Genomic DNA, 22,487 nt, shown 5'->3' on the forward strand with positions numbered 1-22,487 from the left:
ATCAAAAAAGCTGCAAAACAGTGTTGAAGGGACTTCAAACATTCATTCATTCAATCTTCCAAACGCAAACAGGATCAGCTTTCCAGTTCTAGCAGAGACTCTATTCTCAAAGATCCTGTAAGAGATTACTTAGCCTTCTCTTTTGACTAGACAGCTCCAGTTTCTAGAAAAACCCAAGGCTTTTGTGGAAAGACTTAGAAGATTTTTGATCATTTATCTTTCTTGGAGTTGAGCTGTTGTTTGTTATTTTTTAAATGCAGTGGCCAAGGTGATATTTTGGCTAAAAGCAATGCTAAATAAAGCCAGAGGAGTACTTTAGATACCTTGTGGACAATCTCATTAACACTCTTCAGTATGATATTTGCCTTTATTGCAAAAGCATCCCATGACTGTTTCATATTCAGCTTGTGGCCTGGTACAGAATCCAAATGCTTTTCTAAAAGACTGACACAACCAATTACTCCCTGACCAGTATTTGTATAGTTGATAATATTTAGTATAGTTGATAATACTTAGTATAGTTAGCAACACTGTTAATTTTAATCCTGCTCTGAGTGACAATTCTTCTCTGTTTAGTCTCATTTGCATATTTAATAAACAGACTTTATTCTAGCAGATTGCTAATGAAAATATTGATTAGTAATGGATGCAGGGACAGACACTGACAGAGTCCTTCTCAGTAAATCACATTTTTAAGATAAGCTTCTAACATCTATTCTCTGCAAGTTTTTCCAAACAGTTCTGCACTCACCTGACAAACTTCTTCAAGACCGTATTTCTTCAGCTTGCTCATGAAACAGTCAAAAGACTTTTTAAAAAAATGCAGGTCTAGATAGTGTTTTGTCATGATAGTTAGAAGTGCAGATTTTGGTTTTTTGTTATTTAAAAAAAATAGCCAAGTCAACACAAGTCTTAACACTGATGCAAAAGCAACAGAAAGAAGCAAACCTGCTGGTCTAGCTTATTTTGTTCTAACTAGAACCAGAACAGGCTGGCATTCATTATCCACACAAAGGTTCACCAGCCTACCTATGCCAGCAAAAATTAAGGGTTCGGACAATTATTCAGGGTAAACATCATCTTACCCTATTTTGGTTTAAGGTTTAAGTTTTGTGTTGTAATATAAATGAAAGAGAAACAGAAGTGTTAATTTCCAAATACCATTTGCTACTCTGCACTCAGTTTTCTAAAGATATAAAAAGAAAGCAAGGGAAGGACAGTTGAGTGTTGCCCAGGCTTTCTACAACACCACTCAGGGGATCATTAACCTGCATTTGGAAGGGGATAAAGTTTTAATCCCTCTTCCCCCTGCCCCTCTCTCCAATTAACAGTTGTATAATGTTGCCCTGAAACAATAAATAAAATTAGCCCTATACAACGCAGCATATGGTCATCAGCACAGTTTCACATACTGCTTTCCATCTTCTACAGTTTCTAAAGTCTGGATATGTGCTTGTTTAAATCAACAACTAATGAAGAAGTAAAATAATAAGCTTTATGCCATCTGGTTTAAGAATTAATGTCAGAATAAGCATTTTCCAGTGTCTTCCACTGAACAGCTAGAAAGACTTCTGAAAGGAGAACCCTCCAGCAAAATTGTTATTCTTGATCCCGAGAAGTATGCGTGGCTTCTCTAGTGGTTATTCTGCATTCTCTGATTTACTTTATCAGGTGCTAGTTTATAAAAGAATAAGGAAAATGAAGGAAAGAAAAAAGTTTGTTTTTTTTTTAACTAGTGGAAAAAACACTTCTCAGTTTCAAATCTCTGAAAAGATCTTCCTTCAAATTAAAACAAAAAAACCTCAGACTATCCTTTCTTAAGCAGGGATACACCAGTGGTTCCAAAGTATTTTCACCATTCTACTCCCAAATTAAACTTCACCTAATACATCAGCTACCTTCCTGCTGTCATGGTGACACAGCGACAGCATTGAGCAAAAGCTTTCACTGAAGTCTCATGCAAGTCAAGTTCTTGCATGAAATTATGTACCCAGACACAAGGAGGAGTGACAACAATGGGTCCTGCCATCTGTCTGGCATACCTCTTGGCCCTTTGAGAAGGAACAAAAAAATTGCAGAACACAAAGTCAATCTGACATGTTCTGGTATCTAGCCATCCAGGCCTCGGTTTAATGAGACACACAGAAGTGAAAAGTACCCCTCTTTTTCTACTGATGTAAAACTCCTGACCCCTTGACTTCGCAAACTGAAAAGGTATATGCTTTAATTGAAGCTTTATACTGAGACAGAGCATTTTAGCGTCTCTTACTGGGTGGATTCTCTTCTTAATATGAGTTCATGCTGCAAGGCCCAAACTGCACACATTTAAATGTTTACTTTGTAAATCTTGTAGGAACTACAAACAGAAACCAAGTGAGACAGAGAGCCAAAAACCTTCAATACATATGCCGTCAACTGTTCCTCCCTTGTCCACAAGGAACATTATGCTGTCCTACAGGGTAACAGACAAGCTTGCTACAAGCTAAGGGAATACTGTTTAGCTGAAATTAAAGTAAGTGCACACAGCTCTATTGAAAAAGTTTCACATGTTAGTTGACAATCCAATTGTAAGAAAATATCGAGCAATGTTCCATGGGAATCTGTCCCGGGTCCAGTACAGTTAGTTTTTTCACAGATAACCTGAACATTGGAACAGTCAGTACTCCTCTTAACTGATCTGCGAACAATGCCAAGCTGGGGAAGATGCTGCAAGAAATCACAGTATTAGAATTCAATATGATTCAAGAGAGAGTAATTTAGTAAAGCGAAATATAAATATCAGCATTTCCACAGAAGTAATGAATAGCACAAATACAAGAAAACAACTATCAGCTGAGGAAGCCTGTAAAAAAAGAAACAGGCAGTTGGGGATCACAAGTGAGCATAAATCAATGCCACACCAATTAAAAAAAAAAAAACAAACAAACAAGAACCCACAGAAAACCCACCAAACAAGGTCAACAGCATAAACAGGAGTTTACTACAACCTCAATAATATTTATTTTATTTATCCCTGACAAGGCCATTGGAACGCTGTGTCCATTTTTGGGCACAGATCTTTACAACTGATTTCACCTCTCTTGTAACTGGGATAAGGATACACAAAACATGTCCAGAAAAGGGGCTTTAAAGCCAGCTTGTTATTACTTGCTCCATTTCCGGAAGCTACAGAACAGCTCAAGTTGCCACCAAGATGTACTCTAGATCAACTGTTTCACAGTCATTCCCCCCACCTTTTTTTTGTTTTATGGGCTCAAAGGACCCATGTAATGAATTTAAATTTAATGATACCACATCTGCTGTTCTTTGCTGCCTTTTGCTCAGCAATTTGCAACACTCACCTGCAGGACCTACAGACTGGCACAAAAGATTACTCTTGCTTGTCTAAAGTCATTCCTAAAGGGAGGACCATTGATACATTCTCTTCCCAGTTAGATTTCAACAATATTTTGTTTTATTCTGCTGTACAGATTCCATGGTATGCCTTGGATGCCAACTGTATGCAAGAACCCTGAGTGACCAACATTTCTCCTCTTTTAGGAATTTATTTTCCTCAAGGATTGAAATAGTTTAGCTGAACTCACATCATGACTTTACAATTAGAATAACCCAACAAAAAGTAGATGTTTATGACTTACAGGAATTTTAAAGTTTAAAATCCATTTAAAACAAGTTTCACAGAGGTTAAAACCTGTTGCAGGAGATTAAGACTTAAAATTAAGCACCAGAGATTTGCATTTAGAGAGCAAACACTATTATACACACGAATCAAACAAAAGCCCTAAAAATGAAACTTGAGCTACACTCACTGCATTTGCTCAGTTTAGGTTCAAACATATGGAAAATTACCTCATAGGTTTACTTGCAAACAGCTTCAGTATTTGAGGAAAGAAAAAAAAAAAGTTGTTTGTAGAAGATACTTTAAAAAAGGGTCACCTCATAACAAAACACTTCATAAGCTATTTCCTTAGTAAGTTGGAACAGTAAGAAGGTATTTGTTTTAGGAAGCAATAAATCATTAACACGTTAGAACAAATCTTAACAACTGGCAAAAAAGCAAAAAATGCTTAAGCCTTGTATTATAAATAATTGCAAGTAGAAATGTGCAATTGCATCTTTCAAATACATTAAGATTTACCTGCAACACCATTCAATTCGGCCTTCCCCTTCACAAGTTTTTGCCCAGTGATTATCTGCAAGGTTTTTCATTGCCACAGCATATTCACACAGAGTTTCCTCATCCTCACAGTGCTCACGCCAGATCTTATCAAAGTCTCCCACTAAACAAAACAACAACAAAAACTGCACATTAGATACAAAGTGTCTCATTATCTCCATGGCAAAATCCCCATCTTCCAATTAAAAGAAGTTACATAATGCACCAAGAGATTACTTTACCTGCATGTAACAAAAACAAGGTCCTCTTTCTCTAGTCAAACACAAAATTCTAGGTTTTGGAGAAGGAAGAGGCTATTGGGTACTTGAGAAACTAGCAATATTCTCAGTATACTGATTTTGTTCAGCTTGTTCTGTGAAATACAAGTCCCTGGGAGTTTCGCTTTCAGGTTTCTGTGCGTGAGCATTAACATGACAAACATTTGAGAAATGAAAGACTGAAAGGCTTCCTAGTAGCATTCATGTTCACGGCAAATACCGTGGATGATATTACATGCAAAAATGCCGAAAAGAAAGTTTAACCCAGAATATAGATTTCTTTGGATACACTGGAAAAGGAATTCAAGCCTTCACTGATGTCTGTCTAATCTAGCTAGTCCCAATGAATTAGCTTCTAGGGGACAGTACTGAAGAATCAAACCAACTATGGTGAGGAAATCACAGATAAACTCATCTGCTGATCTCTAGGGACAGATTTATTTCCATGCTCCTCACCTTGCTGAAAAGAAGTCTTGCAGGTTAAGTTCTGGCACTTCAAAGTAATTAAACATGATGATTTTCCCTCTTTTGCTGCTAAGTATCCACTTCTCCTAGCTTGCGTTACATAACGTACTGCTAAACAAGATACCTGCTAGTCATGGCTAGCCACAATTCCTATTGTGGTTTCTACAGCATGCAAACCCTTGGTATACCTTACTAAAAGGACGTTTCTGCCCTAAGAAGGAAAAATACATGCTCACTGGTATGATCTTCACTAATTCCTTTTGTGTTTCTTAATCACAAATGTGTATCACATCTAGTATAAATATATATAAATCTGTAGAATAAAAATTATCTACTGATTTTGCACCTACAAGCTGATACAGCTAAAAACAAGTTTTCAAGAGCAGAGCTATACTTTAAGCTTTGACTCGGACAACCAACACACTTTTCACTACATGGTTCCAGAAACAGTTTTTGTAGCACCTTCATATTACAAAGAAATATTTTGAAAGTGTATCAAGCATAAGCTAACTATTAATGTCTGCTAAAGCCTGAACGTAGCTTACAGTATGACGTGTCCTTCTCATATCAGTAAGAGATTTCTGTTTCTAACCCACTTATGGCAATTTCTTTGATGTGCTTTGTTATAATTAGCAGCAAATAACAGATTTCTTCCAGTGGCAACCTTTTTATTTTTTCCCTTGTGTGCAAAGCAGTAACAATCTCTCACCTCACCTGTCCTCCACTTACAGCAAGACTGGGTATGATGGACAAGTATAGATAGTTGCATACTTAGAAGATTTAAACCAACCATCCAGGTTACTCACTATTTAAGTTTGGTTTAGGGATGTCACAGCAATTTTCTCTTCAAAAATAATAATCTAGCACACTTGTACAATCATCAAAATGAGTCATGTTTAAAATCAGGTGTTTATACTCCCTTGTGTGAGATGGCAGTTGAGATGGGAGTGGCCAGGATTTAGTTTTAACAAAATAGGGAAGCTATGCAAGAAATCTGCTTGGTATTCAACAAGCATATATGAGAAAGTTATTAGACTGGACAAAAAAAAATGTAGTATTATATTTGAGCGGTATCACTCATTATTTCCCAAATGATCCAAGTTCAGAGAGATATGCTTTATAAGAAAAGGTGCTAGTGTGGTTGCCAACTGACCACTAGAGCAGAGAAACAGCCAAGTTGCAGCAGGCCCCTGCAGGGGTTTCTACTAAAACCTGTGGGTCACTTTTCCAGAGCTTTCAGGAGAGCCTTACGTAGAAACAATCATGCAGGACAGAACATACTCCACTGACGAAAGAGAGCAAGAAATGGTATAGACAGTGGCTTACCAGCAAAGGGGGCAAAACAAGCACAACTCTTACAAATCTTTACTTCTTGTGTCAACAAAGCGCAGAACCTATACAGCACCAAGCCAGAAAGCACTAGCCAAGTTCAAAGTGTATTCTCAATAGCCAATTAATTCTGGTGCAACTTAGATAAAGTTTCAAAGTTTCTCTGCCACAATACTCTGAATCTTACTGCATGCTCCAGACAACTGTGAAATGCTTAAATGACATGCAGTTGCTAAAGTTTTGTTTGAAGAATACACGGCTAATTAAAAAGGAAAAAAGTAAACGAGTGAACACTTACTGAGGGAAAACATCACAAATACAAAATCCCAAGTTTAATACTGTTCTTCTTTTAGTCCATTACTTCATTTGGTCTATTCTTAAGCAATTATTTTATTTCCAAATACCACTTTTCCTTAAAACTTAAGAAATAAGACAGATGGGGAAGAAGAAATATGCAAAGACCAGATGTTTTTAACTAGCCAGTCCTTTCTTACAGCAAAGTAGCGATGCCTCCTAACACTGAATCCTGCTCTCATAGCAACTCTTATTTCCTTCTGAACAAGCCAGAGATTTGCACCTCTCAAAGTCAGATGAGGATCGAAAGAGTCCACAGATAAGGGATCTTAAATTTAGATATATAGCAACAGACCCAGAGCTGACTATCAGCACGCTGGGATATGAACTTTGGGTTACAACAGAGCTGCCTATGACAGTAACAGCTTCTTGACACTGAGCTGACATGAAAATAAAACTGAAAGATATAGACTATTAGGAGAGACATGCAGAACAAAAGTGAAAAATTCATCACAAAGTATTTCCGTCACACATCCTGTATCAAGTCAATTCTGTGTGCACTTCTGGTTTGTTTTCATCTACCAATACAGCAGGTCTAGAGATACAGAAAATGGCAATGTGGGACAGATACAGCACAGCTTCTGTATGAGGAACACCCAAATAGAGGCAAGAAAAAGGCAGATGAAAGCAGGAGAGGACAGACCTCCACAAGATCACAAGTGACAGAGGAAAGGTAAATATGGAACAACTTCTGGTTGTTCTAAGACTAGGAGACATTCAGGAAAAGCATAAAAAGACAGCTTCAAAGCAAAAAAAAAGTTATTTCTTCACAAAATGTATAATTAAACTTAAAGTTCATGTAGCTGGGCAAACTAAGGGAAGGAAATCCATTACAAACTCCATATTCGAAGATGCAATTTCTAACTCAGGAGCTCCTAGACCATGAAATCACTGAAAGACAGAATGGTAAGCAAGCATACAGTCATACTCCAGCAGCACTTCTCATATATTCTTGTCTAAGCATCTGCTGTTGACCCACTGTCAATACTGGGTTTGATATGATGCCCATTTGTCTGCTCTTTCATTAATGTAAGCTCTAAAAAACTGCAGATAAAGGGTCTTCTTAAGACACTGGCACCGTTGTGCAGGGACTTTCAAAGAAGGGTCTGAGGTCCAGTTTCCCTTGAGCAGGTACCATGGTAGTGAGTTGTTTTGGGTTCCCCCCCCCCCCCCCATTCTTCTCCAGGGTGAGCTTTGAGAAGGCACAGACAGGCGCATTAGATTTACAGGAACTTTAATTCCAGAATCATGCTCCAATACTGAGTTGAAAATGCAAAAAATGTCTCCTATCTGTTGCGATTTTGAGGTAGTGACTACAACAGGTCTTGCAGCATCCAGTTTCAAACTGATACCCAGAACACAGTAGAGCTATGTATTAAATTTTTCAAACAATACATTATAATCAACTGTGTATTAATTTTTCAAACATTATAATCCATGTGCAAATACTGCATTAACTCTAGTGGAGTTAAACATTTATTTACAAATCATTGCTTGTGTAACCAAAAATATGCAGGAAGGTTTCACCGCAAAACTAATGGTTATTAAAGAAATAAGGTAAATAAAATCTTCTGTTAAGCAATCAATAATGCTGTAAATTAAACAAAAGTTTGTGGTAGGCTAATCTAAAGGGATAAAAAAAAAAGTCTTGCATCTTTGATCACATCTTAAAGTTAAGATTTGATTTTGTGCATTACACTTTGTCTCACGTACTCATGACCATACCATAATATAAAGTTTAAGGCTACTTGACACTCTTACTATGCACTTGGAGATCACCTTTTATGCAATTTAAAACCTGTTTTAAGCACTGACTCTTCAGAGATCTTCATATACCTCAGATCTCTATCAAGGAACCAGTTATGCCAATGTCCAGCTGAAAAGTGTGATTGGCAAGACTGGCTCATAACAGGAGTTTCACACACCTCTCAAATCACTACAGTGACATTATTTTAAAATTATTTAATGTTTGCTCTCTCTAAAATTATTTAATGTCTCCTCTCTTGTTTAAGGACATCGATCTGTTGGAGTGAGTCCAGAGGAGGGCCACGAAGATGATCATAGGAGAGGTGCTCCAGCCCTCTGAAGACAGGCTGAGAGAACTGGGGTTGTTCAGCCTGGAGAAGAGAAGGCTCCGGGGAGACCTTATAGCAGCCTTCCAGTACCTAAAGGGGGCCTACAAGAAAGCGGAGAGGGACTTTTTACAAGGGCATGTAGTGATAGAATGAGGGGTAATGGCTTTAAACTGAAAGAGGGTAGATTTAGATTAGATGTAAGGAAGAAGTTCTTGACTGTGAGGGTGGTGAGGCCCCGGAACAGGTTGCCCAGAGAGGTTGTGGATGCTCCACCCCTGGAAGTGTTCAAGGTCAGGTTGGATGGGGCTTTGAGCAACCTGATCCAGTGGAAGATGCCCCTGCCCATGGCAGTGGGGTTGGAACTAGATGATCTTTAAGGGTCTCTTCCAACTCAAACCATTCTATGATTCTCTCTATCCAGAATTGCCTAGAAAATAAATTACCTACTCTTCACTGTGAAGATTAACTATTCCTTTAAAAACAAAAAAGCCCAAAGCCCACCTCTTCCTAGCAATTCTGTCAGTGAACAAATGACTGACCAACTTGTAGGTTCTTTGTAACACAGCCTTTTCTAATGCAATAACAAAAATCCAATACTATTTACCTAGAACAGATGAATCCCTCTAAATAGTTTCCACCCACATTAATATTGCCCGCAGAATAGCCAAATCATACCCCCAAACTCAACCACAGAGTAATCAGCAGTTGCTGAATCCTGTCACAGAAAGAACAGGTCAAGCACGTAGAAGTTATTTTTAAATGATCCTAATTACAAGATAGTTTTAATTGTGGGTAACTGCAATAGAGACCCAACGTTAGCTGTAAGTTTTAACAACTGAAAACATTTTTAACAAAGAAAGAATCATACAAGTTCAGGAAGAACTCCCCTCATTCCACATTTATTTAAAAGATCTCAAAGGTCCCCAGCACAGCATGAGAAGACCAGGTTTGCCATTCTTAATGGGACAATCCCACACCATAACTCTTCTCTCCAGGCAGTCTATTTTTAAGAACAAAAATCCAGCTTTCTTTCATTCTATTTTTTGTTTGTCTTTTTTATTTTTAAAAGACATTTCTTTATAGAGTGTTAAATGGAACTATCATTTAAGGTATGTTTATGAAATAAATAGAAAAATTAATTAGTCAATTATTCTTCAACTTCTGATGGAACAAATCGTATCAATTGGTATTTTAAACAAAACACAACTCTATATATAAAAGAAACAGAGCTCAGTTTTGCTAAAGGCAGTATTTTTCATTTTGGAATGGGATAAACCCCCAAACAACTGATTTGAATCATTCTGTTTTACCAAACAATAGAATAGTTAAGTCCTGGTTTCGGCTGGGACAGAGTTAACTCTCTTAGTAGCTGGTACAGTGCTGGGTTTTGGATTTAGTGTGAGAATGATGTTGATAACACTCTGATGTTTTAGTTGTTGCTAAGTAGCGCTTCTCTTAAGCCAAGGACTTTTCAGTTTCCCATGCTCTGCCAGCAAGCAGGCGTGCAAGAAGCCGGGAGGGAGCAGAGCTGGGGCAGCTGACCTGAACTAGCCAAAGGGGTATTCCATACCATGGAATGTCATGTCCAGTATATAAACAGGGGGGAGTTGGCCAGGAGGGGCGGATCACAGCTCTGGCATCGGTCAGCGGGTGGTGAGCAACTGCATTGTGCATCACTGGGGTTCCCCCCCCCCCTTTTTTTTGTTATATTCCTTTTCATTACTATTATTATATTTCATTATTATTATTGTTAGTATTATATTTTACTTTAGTTATTAAACTGTTATCTCAACCCATGAGTTCTGCCTTCTTTCCTGATTCTCCTCCCCATCCCACGGGGGGGGGGGGGGGGGGGGGTAGTGAGGGAGCGGCTGTGTGGTGCTTGGCTGCTGACTGGGGTTAAACCATGACAGTCATATAGAGTTAAAAGTACTATCTGCACCCATGAGACAAGTTTTGTAATTACTGTTTTCCTTAATTCCATCGGTGCTCTCCAGATTCAGAAAAACAGTGCAGTCATCTCTGACAATCTCAACAAAATACAAAATACTTCATCCATCACTGAACAAGATCTTGCATCCCAAAATTTAACTGACACCGTACACTTAATCTTCAGGTAGATGCAATGTGGGTTTAGATCTTAATCAACAACTCCTCTCAAAAGAAACAGTTTTTTAACACTTGAGGAAAACTGGAATTAGAACAGCCATTATTTCCTTTTGGAAAACTACAATCTTCTGAATTCAAAGTAGCTGTAATTGAAGGAAAAAGAAAAAGAAAAAACCAAACAAGAGTTTAAGGGTTTGAAGTCTTGGCTACCTACATGCTAATATAAATTGGTAATGTAAAAAACCAGATTCAATCCACTCCCTTTTCAATACTTTTATTTAACAGCATATTGCCTTCCTATGTACACCTTTGATGGCTCTGGTAGAGGACAAAATAAGCTTAATACATTGACTAACAATGAAAGACAGAAGCAAAAGTGACATGTTGATATTTGTACAATAGTTATTAATAAAGCTCTTTGAATTGCTCATTGTAAAAAGCAAACCTATCCCCACAATTAACAAGTGTCCACGACAATGCTGGATAACTTTAGATGACAGGCTGCTGGCCATGGCAAAGCCTAGCAAGATCTTTGAGCTTTCTTTTTTTGTTGTTGATGGCAATGCACTGCGGAATGAAAAAAATCCATCTCATTTTTAGCCTCTTAAGACCGCCTCTCACTTACTTGCTGGAAACAGTAAACTAGCTTCTACAACATTCTAAACAGTAAATGGGACAAACAACCCTACACTGTCCACTAGGCTAAAGCTGAAATCAAATTTCTATGAATATCCAACAAAATTTCCTCATTAACAGTGACTTGTCAGTTGAAATTTAGCTGTACTACTAAATGTCTGGATACTGTGGCAATGATTAATAAAATTAATTACATGAGGAATATCAGCTAATACTATGCTATTTACAACTTTCAGTGTACGCAAGATAAACTAGGAACTTACTGAACATCTGTCTTACTAAAACAGCATATCTAGTATTTTTGTGAAAGACAAAATTAGGTATTTTCGGCCTCACTGTTTTCCAATTTTACATGTCTAAATACAGAACATGAACTTCAACTCGGACAAAGTTCAAGCAGTCAAAGCTAATATTTTTCTTCTCTTGCCTGACTAGTGTTTGCTTTACACTTCTTACAACTTACCTGAAATATTTCACGATAAAATCTTTAAAAAAAAAAGTCTAAGAAACTAATTTTCTCTATCTGTCTCAATATCAGCGTTCCTTGCTTCTACTCACATAGAAAGGATTCATTTGACCAAATACGGATTTTTACATCTGACCTGTCAGGTAAACTTCCTATCTATCTGTTTACACTAAACAGACTCCCAGGGTACAATTCATCTGCTATTTAAAGCATCTACTGGGGGTCAGCTTATATCACTCTGAAGAATGAGCTATGTCTCCGATCTGCTACAAATCTCTGATGGCTGTCACACAAACAGTGGGGAGCCTACTTGTGATAGTTTAAGCAATTACTGCCCCCAGGTGTTGGATCTACTCTACTGGAAACTATCACCCCTCTCCTCTTCCCCAAACCTGACCTGCGATGGACTATGTGCTGCACCTTAACAACACCAACACAAAGATGAACACATTAACAGAAACTACTGATTTTGGTAGATTTGTGCAAATGCAGGAGCAAAAATCGGAAGCAGCTGAGACACAGGTACAGATTTCATTATGCTGACCCTGCAATAGGAACACCATCTTCCCCGCAAAGGCAATTAAGGAGCAGGGAAGGAGGTTACATATAGCTGTTTGTTCAGTGGATGCAAGTCTGTGCCGTAGTCAGTGGGTTTTCAAAATGTGTGGGCTAACTAAATGATACCAATGATTAAATCCCCCAAACTATAAAATATTAGGGGATTTCTAATGAAAGTTCCACTGCAAAACTGTGGTGTGCAAACTGTAAGGGCAATCGTACCTTAATGCTCATGTCATAAAATAGCATCAATTATAACGAAACTGAATTTAGTTTCTATTGCTTGAAAATGTAACAGTTAGTATCACAAAATGTCTCCCTCTTCCAAGAAATTAATGCAAGTGGGGAAAGACAAATGGAGACCTTGAAAATTTAGGTTTATTTCTACAGTAAACCACTTACATTTAACAAAAAGGAGTAAGAGCTGTTAACTTACTCTGTACAGTTCAGTGACAAAGTTTTCCTGTCCTGTGAAAAATGCCACTATTTCAAAATGTTTCCTGTTTCACATCAGGAAGAACTTAAGCTCTCTCAAGGCTTTTCATGAAAAACATGAGAGAGGAAGAGACCATAAAGCAACTGACTTCAGAACAACACTTCTCACATGAATGTCTACACCACTTACCTACTCAGGCTACTCATTATCGTCAGGTAGGGTCCTGTAGATTCTTCCTAATTTTCTGGATTTGAAAAACCTCTTAATAAAGTTATTATCCATTTCTTTGAAGTTTCAACAAATCTTTCCTTTAAGGAATCTTAAATCTAAACTACCACCTAGAAATGTTTTCTGTCAGCTTCTGTGATACAGTAACTAATATCAGGACAAATACCAGTTCTGTGTGGTTCTAAGCCTGAACAGCCTTAACAAGTGTACAGAAGGAGAAATGAAACGTTTTAGTGAACACATAGCAAAATACCTCATAAAATACCTTTACAGATACCTCAGCAAATTTTTTTCCACTTGTACTAAATATGGGATTTCCAAGGAGAAGTAGAGGGTCCTGTAAATCATCTTTCCAGACTACATACAAAACCATCTATAACTGAGGGTCATGCTGCACAGAAAACATTTACTTGATAAATACAGCTCTGCATGACTACAAAGGTAATAAACAACTCAGAGAAAAAAAGGCTGCCTCTGTATCAGGGGAAGGGATTTTTATCACAGTAAAAATTAAACCTACTTGGCTGCTACAAGCAACTGGAAACAAACAAACAAACTAGTATCACACAGCAGATGTTCAATAGATCATGTTTAGTTCCCTATAAACCACTAAATCTGCTTTTACAAGCCTGTCAGGCTTGACAGACATCAGCATACATGCAATATATGCAACATACATGCATATATGCAACCAATACAACATGCTCTAGCCCACGGCTGCAGGTGCCAAAAGATGCATAGAGGAAAATCCTATAAAATTTGGGGTCACCTATGGTACCAGGCAACAGAACCAAGAGCAAGAGACTAAACCAAACATTGTTTTTTCCCCATCCCCATGTTGTAACAGGCTGGTAGGAGAAACTCAGGTTTCATGAAAAACCCTCATTTCCATACTTTCTAAGTACTTGTGTCAAGCATGCAGAACCCTGAAGTTTCTCATAAGTGAAAAACTGAGCACTTGAGAGCTGTTTCAGCTTTTGGATTTTATCCTGGTGTGTAAGGTAATTAAGATTAAACTAATCTGTTCTGGACAGGAAGCAGGAGTAAAACTTTAGAGAAACATGAGTCTTATGCTAATGAGATACACTCCTAAGTGAACATGTTACACCTCAGTGTGTTTTGTTCTCACTTAAGAATGTTTTCTTCATGAAGACAAAGTTTATAGGCTAACCTGAGGAATGATGTGTATTTTTAGGAACCACTAGACAGGTTTTCTCTGTCTCTATCACTACCTTAAAGTAGTCTGAAACAACTTATTAATGATTAGCTAATTTAGTTGACATATTCATTCAGTGTGGACAAGGACCAATCACCTTAATTAAAAAAAATACACATTTTTTTCTTCACACTAAGAAAACCACACTCATTTGTTAAACTTCATTAAACCGTTTTAAAATATGTGACATACAATACTACCTTCGCATCCACGGGGGGGGGGGGGGGGGGGGGGGGAAGAGTATACTATAATCGCAAAATACCAAATCTGCCACAGCATTTATGATTACATGCTTCCCTTCTTTATTTCCTAATTAACAACAGGGAGGGCGTAAGGGGAAGGGAAGGAAATGGAAAAGGATGAAAAAGAGATGAAAAAGGGAAAAAATACAAATATTCCTACTAGAGGTCACACTAGATTAGTAATATCCTGAATACAGGAAAAGCTTAGTACTAGCCATACAGTAAAAAGTTAAAATTGTTGAAGAAAACAAAAAAATGCACTTCAATGCAAACTTGAAGTTTAAGCTGAACCATTCTGAACATGGCAAATGCTTGTCATAAATACACTGGCATGCTCTAGGACTATGATATTACATAAGGCACAGTACAGTAGTACATACAAAATCCATCCACCATACTTACAAGTAAAAGTGGTTCAACAAATGCAGAAATCAAAAAAGATTCCAAGATTCAGCTTTGATGAATCTCAAGAGTTACAGTTTTTCACCAAGAAAAAAACATCAAACCCTTTAGATGACATCATGCTGACTAAACTTACTCTAGTAATTCCTTAGTAACTGCAAAAAAAAAAATTGTTGTGATGCATCCCTAGTTAAGAAATATTGCTTTTGCACTTTGACAAGTACACAACTTTTTCAGAAACATGTTAGCTTGCAGTTTTGAAGCATATTGTCACTTTTCCACTGGCTCATCTTCAAAAAAGAGGGGAACCATTGTGGGAAATGAAACAAAATTATAACAATGGTGCCAGTTATAAGCAAGTCAGATAATACACTGGCTTGCCTTCTACAATTGCTCATTGAAACTCAAGGCTTGCTAACATCAGCAAGGCAAATGAATTCTCAAAGAAATTAGCTTATTAAAATCAATCCTGTATAACTTCTATCAACAAACATCTCGGTGTCTCAAGGATGCATCCATTTCCCTTCAACACTTCTAACAGAAGACAGTAACTTAAGATCATATTACAATACCAAGGGCTTTCTTAGACTTATCTACCCTGTGCAACATAATCATATAGCTTTCAGAAGAATACTCAACATGCTTTTTCCTCTACCAACAAAATTAATACGCAATTCTATTTTAGTATCTACAGACAAAGCACCAAAGTCCATGCAACAGCAATTCTAGTACTGTTTGCTTACTTAGACAAAATTGAAACTAGCTTCATAGAACTCTAGTAAACGTGAGAAGAGGCAGAGTAAAAACAAAACAAAACAAAACAAAAAAAGGACAATACAAGATTCTGGAATAATACAGCTAGCTCTGTTCCTGCTTCATATGGAGGCGGGTGCACTGCACTGTGGAGACAAGAGGCTTTCCCTGTGTAATAAACTGGAAGCATATAACCAAGGATGCATTTTTTACCTTTGCTTTTTCATACCCAAGTTATAATTCAATTTGTACTGAGAAATTACAGATGATTTATTGCTTGTTTACTTCTCTTTAGCAAACTGTCAACTTTGATTTTGTCAGGGTAACGTACTTGCCAGTCAGTGTCTCCGAGTATTAGAAAACAAAACAAAACAAAAAAACCCAAGAAAAGATCCTTCAGAGGTCAAGCACGTGCTAGTATTACAATTTCAGAACGACATTAAAGGCACTTAGGAAGGAGATTCTCAAGTCCACTTCTAGAAGCATAGAGACATATAGGGAGAAGACTCCAAAAATAAAATTCTTAAGTTGAAACAACCTAACATATGAAGTACTACGACTACTAATCACTAGTAACTTGTAAAGACCACCTACTATTGGATGAGTAGGTAACGGATGGAGCTCTCCTTGTTGCATAGATGTGATGTGATGAACTGTTTGGGTTTTAACTCTCTCCGTGAAAATACATACAATGTGGCTAATTTAGAGAGACTAGAAAAATCACTGTAAAGTTTTCACTAACACATGATTTACAGGACATACAAAGTAAGCTGAGAGTATTATTTGCTCTTTCGTTTAACTAATTACACTGAACTAAAGATAAAACACAACTTACCCTTGCATACTAACTTGCTCTTTGCTGAGAAGTAGGCTTACATAGACTTCCATGTAATTTAGGCGCTCATCTAAAAAAAATTCAGTTGTTACAGAGATTGCTCACATTTTTTTGAAGTTAACAGTGCCAATGTTTGTCTGTCTTAGTCTACAGGCACTCTGAAATAACAGAGAAATATGAACTGCTCAAAGCTAGGCTCTTTTGCCAGGATTTGACTGTTAAAACGTACTATGTTCCTTCACCTAAATGTCAGGAGACCAAGGGAGATCCTCCCTTCAGTTTTGGCTCACTAAGGCCAAAATAAACAGTGACTCTTGATCAGTGCCTACATAGGTCTTGATCTGTGCCCAAATCCCATGGACAGGCTCCCGTGGAGACTTCTGAAGTCCAGAAAAAAAGAGTGACCTTGTTACTTTAACAGAAGTGTCATAAGCAGACATAGAGGAGAGGCAAGAACCAGTGCCTACAACAGGAAGAGTTCTCATTTTATAAGTGTCCTTCCTGAGGTATGTACCAGGTCAGCCAAGAGCTGTGGACTCACTGAAAGAATGAATGGATGAATTTTTTGTAACCTGTGTTATAAAGAAGATTGAACAGATCATAATCAACCTGAGAAGGCTACAAATTTCAGCAAACAAATCTCAACTCTGACACTCATCTGAAAGCATTTCTGGGAGGTTTTAAGCATTCCAATACTACCCATAAGAACCTTGCATAAGGGCATTAATACTGATGACAAACTAGATTTTTCAAGGACTCAGAGTAATTTATTTTAGAACAGCTTTTCCCCAACTCTTTTGCTTACTGCTCCAGCCTGAATTACCCCTCCACGGCTGAGAGACAGGAAGCACAAACAGTTCACAAAGGCCCGTGCCTCTCCAGATCACCATTCAATCTCTCTCGGTATTCATGACCTACTGTCCTCCCCACTCCTGCAGTTCCTCAGTTTGGAAAACACTGCCGTATGACTTGGAAGCTGCCTGTGGTGAAAGGCCTCGCTGTAGCTATAAGCTATTAAATGTCACACGGAGCGGTAACATAGGGCCACACGGACCCATATCCATACACAGATGCAGCACACCTTTAGCTAAGCCCACGTTTTCACCTCGCAGCATTATCCGTGCACACCAATCCTCTTCTACATCCCACGGGAAAAGCTCCTAGAGATGCGCCGAGCCCTCCCGAGCCAGGAAGGCGTTTCCGCTGCCAAGAGCCCACGGAAAGCGGCAAAACCTCGGCAGACCCGACCGGGGCTCCTCGGCGGGGCTGCGGGCAGAGGCGCCCCCGGTCGCCCGGGGAGGAGCAGGAAGCAAGCCCGGAGCTGCTCCCAGCCGCTACTCCCAGCCACCGCGCCCCCCCCGACACACCCCCTTCGGCAGCGGTCCGCGGCCCAGCCGGCCCGCGCCGCTCCGGCAGCGGCTGGAGGGACCGGGCCGCCCCGCCGCACCCCGCCCGCGGGGGGACACCCCGATCCGCGCGGAGCCCCCTGCGGGGGCGGCTCCCCTCCTCCCGCCGCGGCACGGCGGCTCCCCGCCGGACCGCCCCCCCTCCCGGCCCGGCCCGGCCCGGCTCCCGCGGTGAGGGGAGCGGGGCGGCCCGGCCTGGGCGGCGCGGAGGGGGCCGCCCCCTCCCCCGCGGTTACCTTCCCGGTACTTCTTGCGCAGCCGCCGGTGGACGCTCTTCACCACCCCCGACAGCTTCTCCTGCTCCAGCTTGCGCTCCTGCTCCGGGGGCGGGGGCGGCAGGGGGGCGGCGGCGGCGGCCCCGCCGGGCCGGGGCCGTGGCTGTGGAACGGCCTCCATGGTGTTACCGCTGCTCCGCCGCGCGCAGCCCGGCTGAGGGGGAGGCGTGAGCGCCGGGCGCTATGGCAGGGCGGACATGCGCGCCGCCCGCCCCGCCCCGCTCCGCTCTGCTCCGCTCGGCATGCCGGGAGATGGAGTCTTCAGCGTCCCCCGCCGCCTCAGGGCCGCGCCTCCGCCGGGCGACAGCGGGCCCCGCCGGCGGGGCCGTTCGGGGTGCCCGGCGCTTAGTGGCCTCTCTCGGCCTTGAGGGCAGGCGGTTGGCCGCACCCCGGGCACCCCGGAGGTGTGGGCTTGGTTATTTCCAGCAAAACTTTCCACACCCCACATCTGGAGCAGGTCACCCTGCGGTGCTTCATAAACTAGTGGGAGAAATTAGGTGAAAAACACATTAAGGGCCCAGGGGCAGCGTGACTTCCAGTGCACCACTGCAGCGGGGGCTCCTCTCTCCTCCCTGCATTACCCCAGTTCACATGCTACCCCAGAGATGCCCGTAAAAGATGTGAGTGTGAATCCCTCTGAAGTAGGGTGGTAAAACCCATTCCCCCCCTACAAAAGACCTCGCAGAAACAAACTGAATTCAAAATAAGGTAAAGCACATCTTGGTAGGTTGGTGTCCATGGTGTGGACACAAGCATTTGAAGAGCACAGTTTTGTACAGGCTTTTTTCTGTCTTCACGGAGCTCCCGGGCCCACTTCTCAGCAGAGTACAGTTTCTGACGTTATTTGGGTGGAAATACACCGCCGGAGCAGGAGCAACACCTGCAGCTGGCAAAACTGCCCCTTACAGGGGAAGACCTTTGTCTGCAGCTCTCTCTGCCCAGCTTCAACCTGTCACCGAACCCAAAGTACTTCAGTTCTCTCTTTCAGTCGTCGTTGGAAATAGGATAGACAAAACCACTTCTCACGAGATCATGGCAGGGTAATCTGCTGTGAAGTTGCTCGTTTGTTTGACTTGGCCAGAAGCAGCTAATTGTCTTCTCTGAAGACGTTCAAAAACATTAAGGAGGTAATTGCGGCTACAATTAAATCAGTGACAAATCTGACTTGGGTAGGGTCAAGATTTCATCCTAATGAGAAGTTAGTGACACATGCAACTTTATGCAGTGGGCTGTATAACAGGTCCTTATCAGCACTGTGTCAGTCCTGCCAAAAAGATTTTACAGCTAATCACAGAGCACGGTGTTGTTCTGCTTTTCTGTTAAACTTCTTTTTGAAGGTGCGGTTATCAAGACAAAACAGCAATGTCCAAACAAAAGCTTTTCATCGTTATTGACTGCAAAGACATCCGTTTTTCTCTTCACTCAGGCAAATACTGCATCGCACCCATTGCCTTGAAAGTGGGTTGCACATTATGCCTAAAGGCCAGCTTTTTCAGTACTGTTATTTTTCAGTAAGTGCTTAAAAAACTTCAGTGTAGTTTGGATCTTACACATCACTATATTTACACACCATTATGTATTTTATTGTCAGAATGTTTCAGTTTGGTTTGGTTTTTTTCTCAAAGTACAGGAGAATGATGGAAGAAGAATTTAAATTTTTGCTACTGACATCAGCACTAAGAAAGGAAAGAGAAGTGTAGTGAGTAAGTTACACTTCTAGTTACATTTTTCTTTTAATTTTGAAACTGAAAAAAAAATTATCATGTGTTAATGAAAAAAATACCAGTATATATTAATTTTACTTTGACTTGGAAAACATCTGAAAATCAGCTTCTCATATGGGTTATTGTATTTCATATTCACCAAACTGATCCAGGAAGTTAAATCTGAATTAGAAAAAAGACTTGGTGCTGGGGTTAATGATAGCTTTCCGAAATATTTCTATTCCTAGTTTTATATGCAAGTCTGCATAAGAAGAATTAAGGTGGTGTAAAAAGAGATAACACTGATAACTACTAGGAACCTTTTGGTTAAGGGGGAGCCTAGACAGTGGTTAATGTTCCTTCCACTTTTACATTGTGTAGCATTTGGGGAAGCACAGAATGAAGAGGAAAAGCATGAGCCAGTCTTCTGTGCATGACATGATACTAGGAGAGCACTGAGGGAGCCTTCTCAGAAGAGCAGGGGTACCAGAGTGACAGAAAAGAGATGGAGGCATTTGGAGGATGCCTAACAGATACTGCTGTGGCATCAACCCCCCGCCAGTCGCGAGCCTCCAGACTCAGAAGTGTAGGGTACACAGTCAAAATACGAGTGTATCTGTGGTTTGGAAAATTGGAAGTCTAATTGTAGAACTGGAAAACTGGGGGAAAATTGCACTTATGTGAAATATACTCTAGCAGAATAATAATAAAAAGTTACTATTTGAATATTATCACTGTTGTTTTGCAGTTCTTAGGAATTCTTTCTAAAACTAACAAAGTGGTTTTAAGTACAAAATGGGTTTAATTTATCACAATTATTTCAAAACTTACAGTATTACTATTAGGCATACTTTATTACTATGACTTTACACTGTACAGTTTTTACATGACTCCTTTTTTTATAAAAGTTAATGATCTTGTTGCTTTATATTTTCAATATTTTGATTATTTTCTGGTATTTTAGAAATACATGAACAAGGGAAAAAATCCAACTCAGTACTTTAATGCACAGACTACTTTCATATCTAGGTGTCCAAGCTATTATTAAAAAATAGGAAATAGAGAAGTATCAAATTTTTAACATAAGTGGTTCTATATGAAAGTAGACCAAGATATAAAATACATTCTTCCTTCATAAAGAAGTAACTTAGAAGTTTAGTTTCAATAAGCAAGTAAACAGCATTTACCAGATGTCAGGTTTTTCCAGGAACAAAAATGAAAGAATACTTGAGAAAGAGGCTTTGTGCTTTCAGGACACACAGATACTTACCTCAGAATATGTGGTGAGAGTTGGCTCCCAGCGACGAACTCCAAATGCAAAGCGATGGAAGGAGGCGCTTCCCCAGAGCGCTGCATGGAGATACCCGGGGGTGATAGAGCAGGAGATTAAAGCAGGACCGGTTCTGGCAGGCCTGGAACTGATGACCCAGTGCTTTGTCAAGGTGGAGAAAAAACATCTGTGCTCAATACATTTCCTGAACACAGTACAGGAAGAGTCAAGGAACAAATGAAGATGAACATAAATCTTGTGATTGTCCCCAAGGCACGAGAGCAGAACGAACGATAAGGATGTGTGCACTTACTCAAGGGGATAAGACAATAAACTACCTGTGTCCTGATGGGAATGATGGAGTTTGACCATCTGGGAAAGAATTGTTTTGAGCAGCTGGACTTACTATCTTGAATGTAGAAAATGGACAAACGATCCTCTATGTATTAGTTACTTTCTAAAAAAAAAAGCTGATTTAGGGCAGACTAGAACAGTTTCTGTTGACATTTCTGCAATATTTCAGTGCCCATCACTTTTCATGAATAGCTTTAGAAACAAAAGTCTCGACTCACAGGCCGGGAGGAGGAATAACCCCAGCCCTTTCCAGTACTGGGGTGGCTGGAACATTCACTGAGGATGTGGGAAAACCAGTTCACATCCCTGCTCTGCCTGAGGGGATCTGAACCCACATCTTCACTACGAGATTATACAAAGTGGAAGTGCTCTTCCTTCCTGAGGGAAGGGTGACAGCAGCCTATATTTTCAGTCTTTCTCCCCAGGGAAACTGTGGAACAAAAGTAACATAAAAACTTTCTGAGCTGTGCAAATCAGCAGTGCTCTGCTTCCATCTCTATTTCAGTGGTACTTTTGACAAGTCTTCTCAGCCTCTTCGTCCCTTCTATATTATAGATGCTGGTTGTTGGAAAAGGAACTAAAAAAATGACACAGCATCAAAGAGAAGAAACCTTTCTAGACAACACTCACTCCAGTGTGATGACATCATCATAGGAGTCTCTAATGCAATGTAATCTGCAAAAATGTTATCAAAAGCATGTAATGATTTTAATGGAATACTGAAACACTGTGGTAATTTAAAAGGAATAAAAGGTTCTCTGTTAGATGCGGAACTGTTTTTGCTACGTGTATCCAAAGGGAAGACAAACAGGCAGCAAGAGCGTATTTGGTTTGAATTTAAGATTTTTCTTCTTCATTAATTGTGGAGTCCTATAAACCACGAAAATAAGGTAATTTGATTTAAAAAGTGGGAGTCACATCCCTGAATTTGCACTGATGCA

The 22,487-nt window shown here is 39.9% G+C and overlaps 1 protein-coding gene across 2 annotated transcripts in view; it reads right to left on the minus strand.

Moving 5' to 3' along the window:
* Positions 1 to 18,340, minus strand: part of BMT2 (base methyltransferase of 25S rRNA 2 homolog) — a 245,468-nt gene extending 227,128 nt beyond the window's left edge. For both annotated transcript variants that reach the window (XR_007766741.1, XM_050900033.1), the window contains exons 1-2: positions 18,181 to 18,340; positions 4,139 to 4,280 (exon numbers count right to left, since the gene is read on the minus strand). Coding sequence is in view for 1 of the 2 variants with exons in the window: in XM_050900033.1 (XP_050755990.1) it covers positions 4,139 to 4,280; positions 18,181 to 18,340 (302 nt within the window). In the remaining variant the exon portion in view is untranslated. The remainder of the gene's footprint in view (positions 1 to 4,138; positions 4,281 to 18,180) is intronic.
* Between the last annotated feature and the right edge of the window lie 4,147 nt (positions 18,341 to 22,487).

This window comes from Gymnogyps californianus, chromosome 1, assembly GCF_018139145.2.
Source record: "Gymnogyps californianus isolate 813 chromosome 1, ASM1813914v2, whole genome shotgun sequence".
NCBI lineage: Eukaryota > Metazoa > Chordata > Aves > Accipitriformes > Cathartidae > Gymnogyps > Gymnogyps californianus.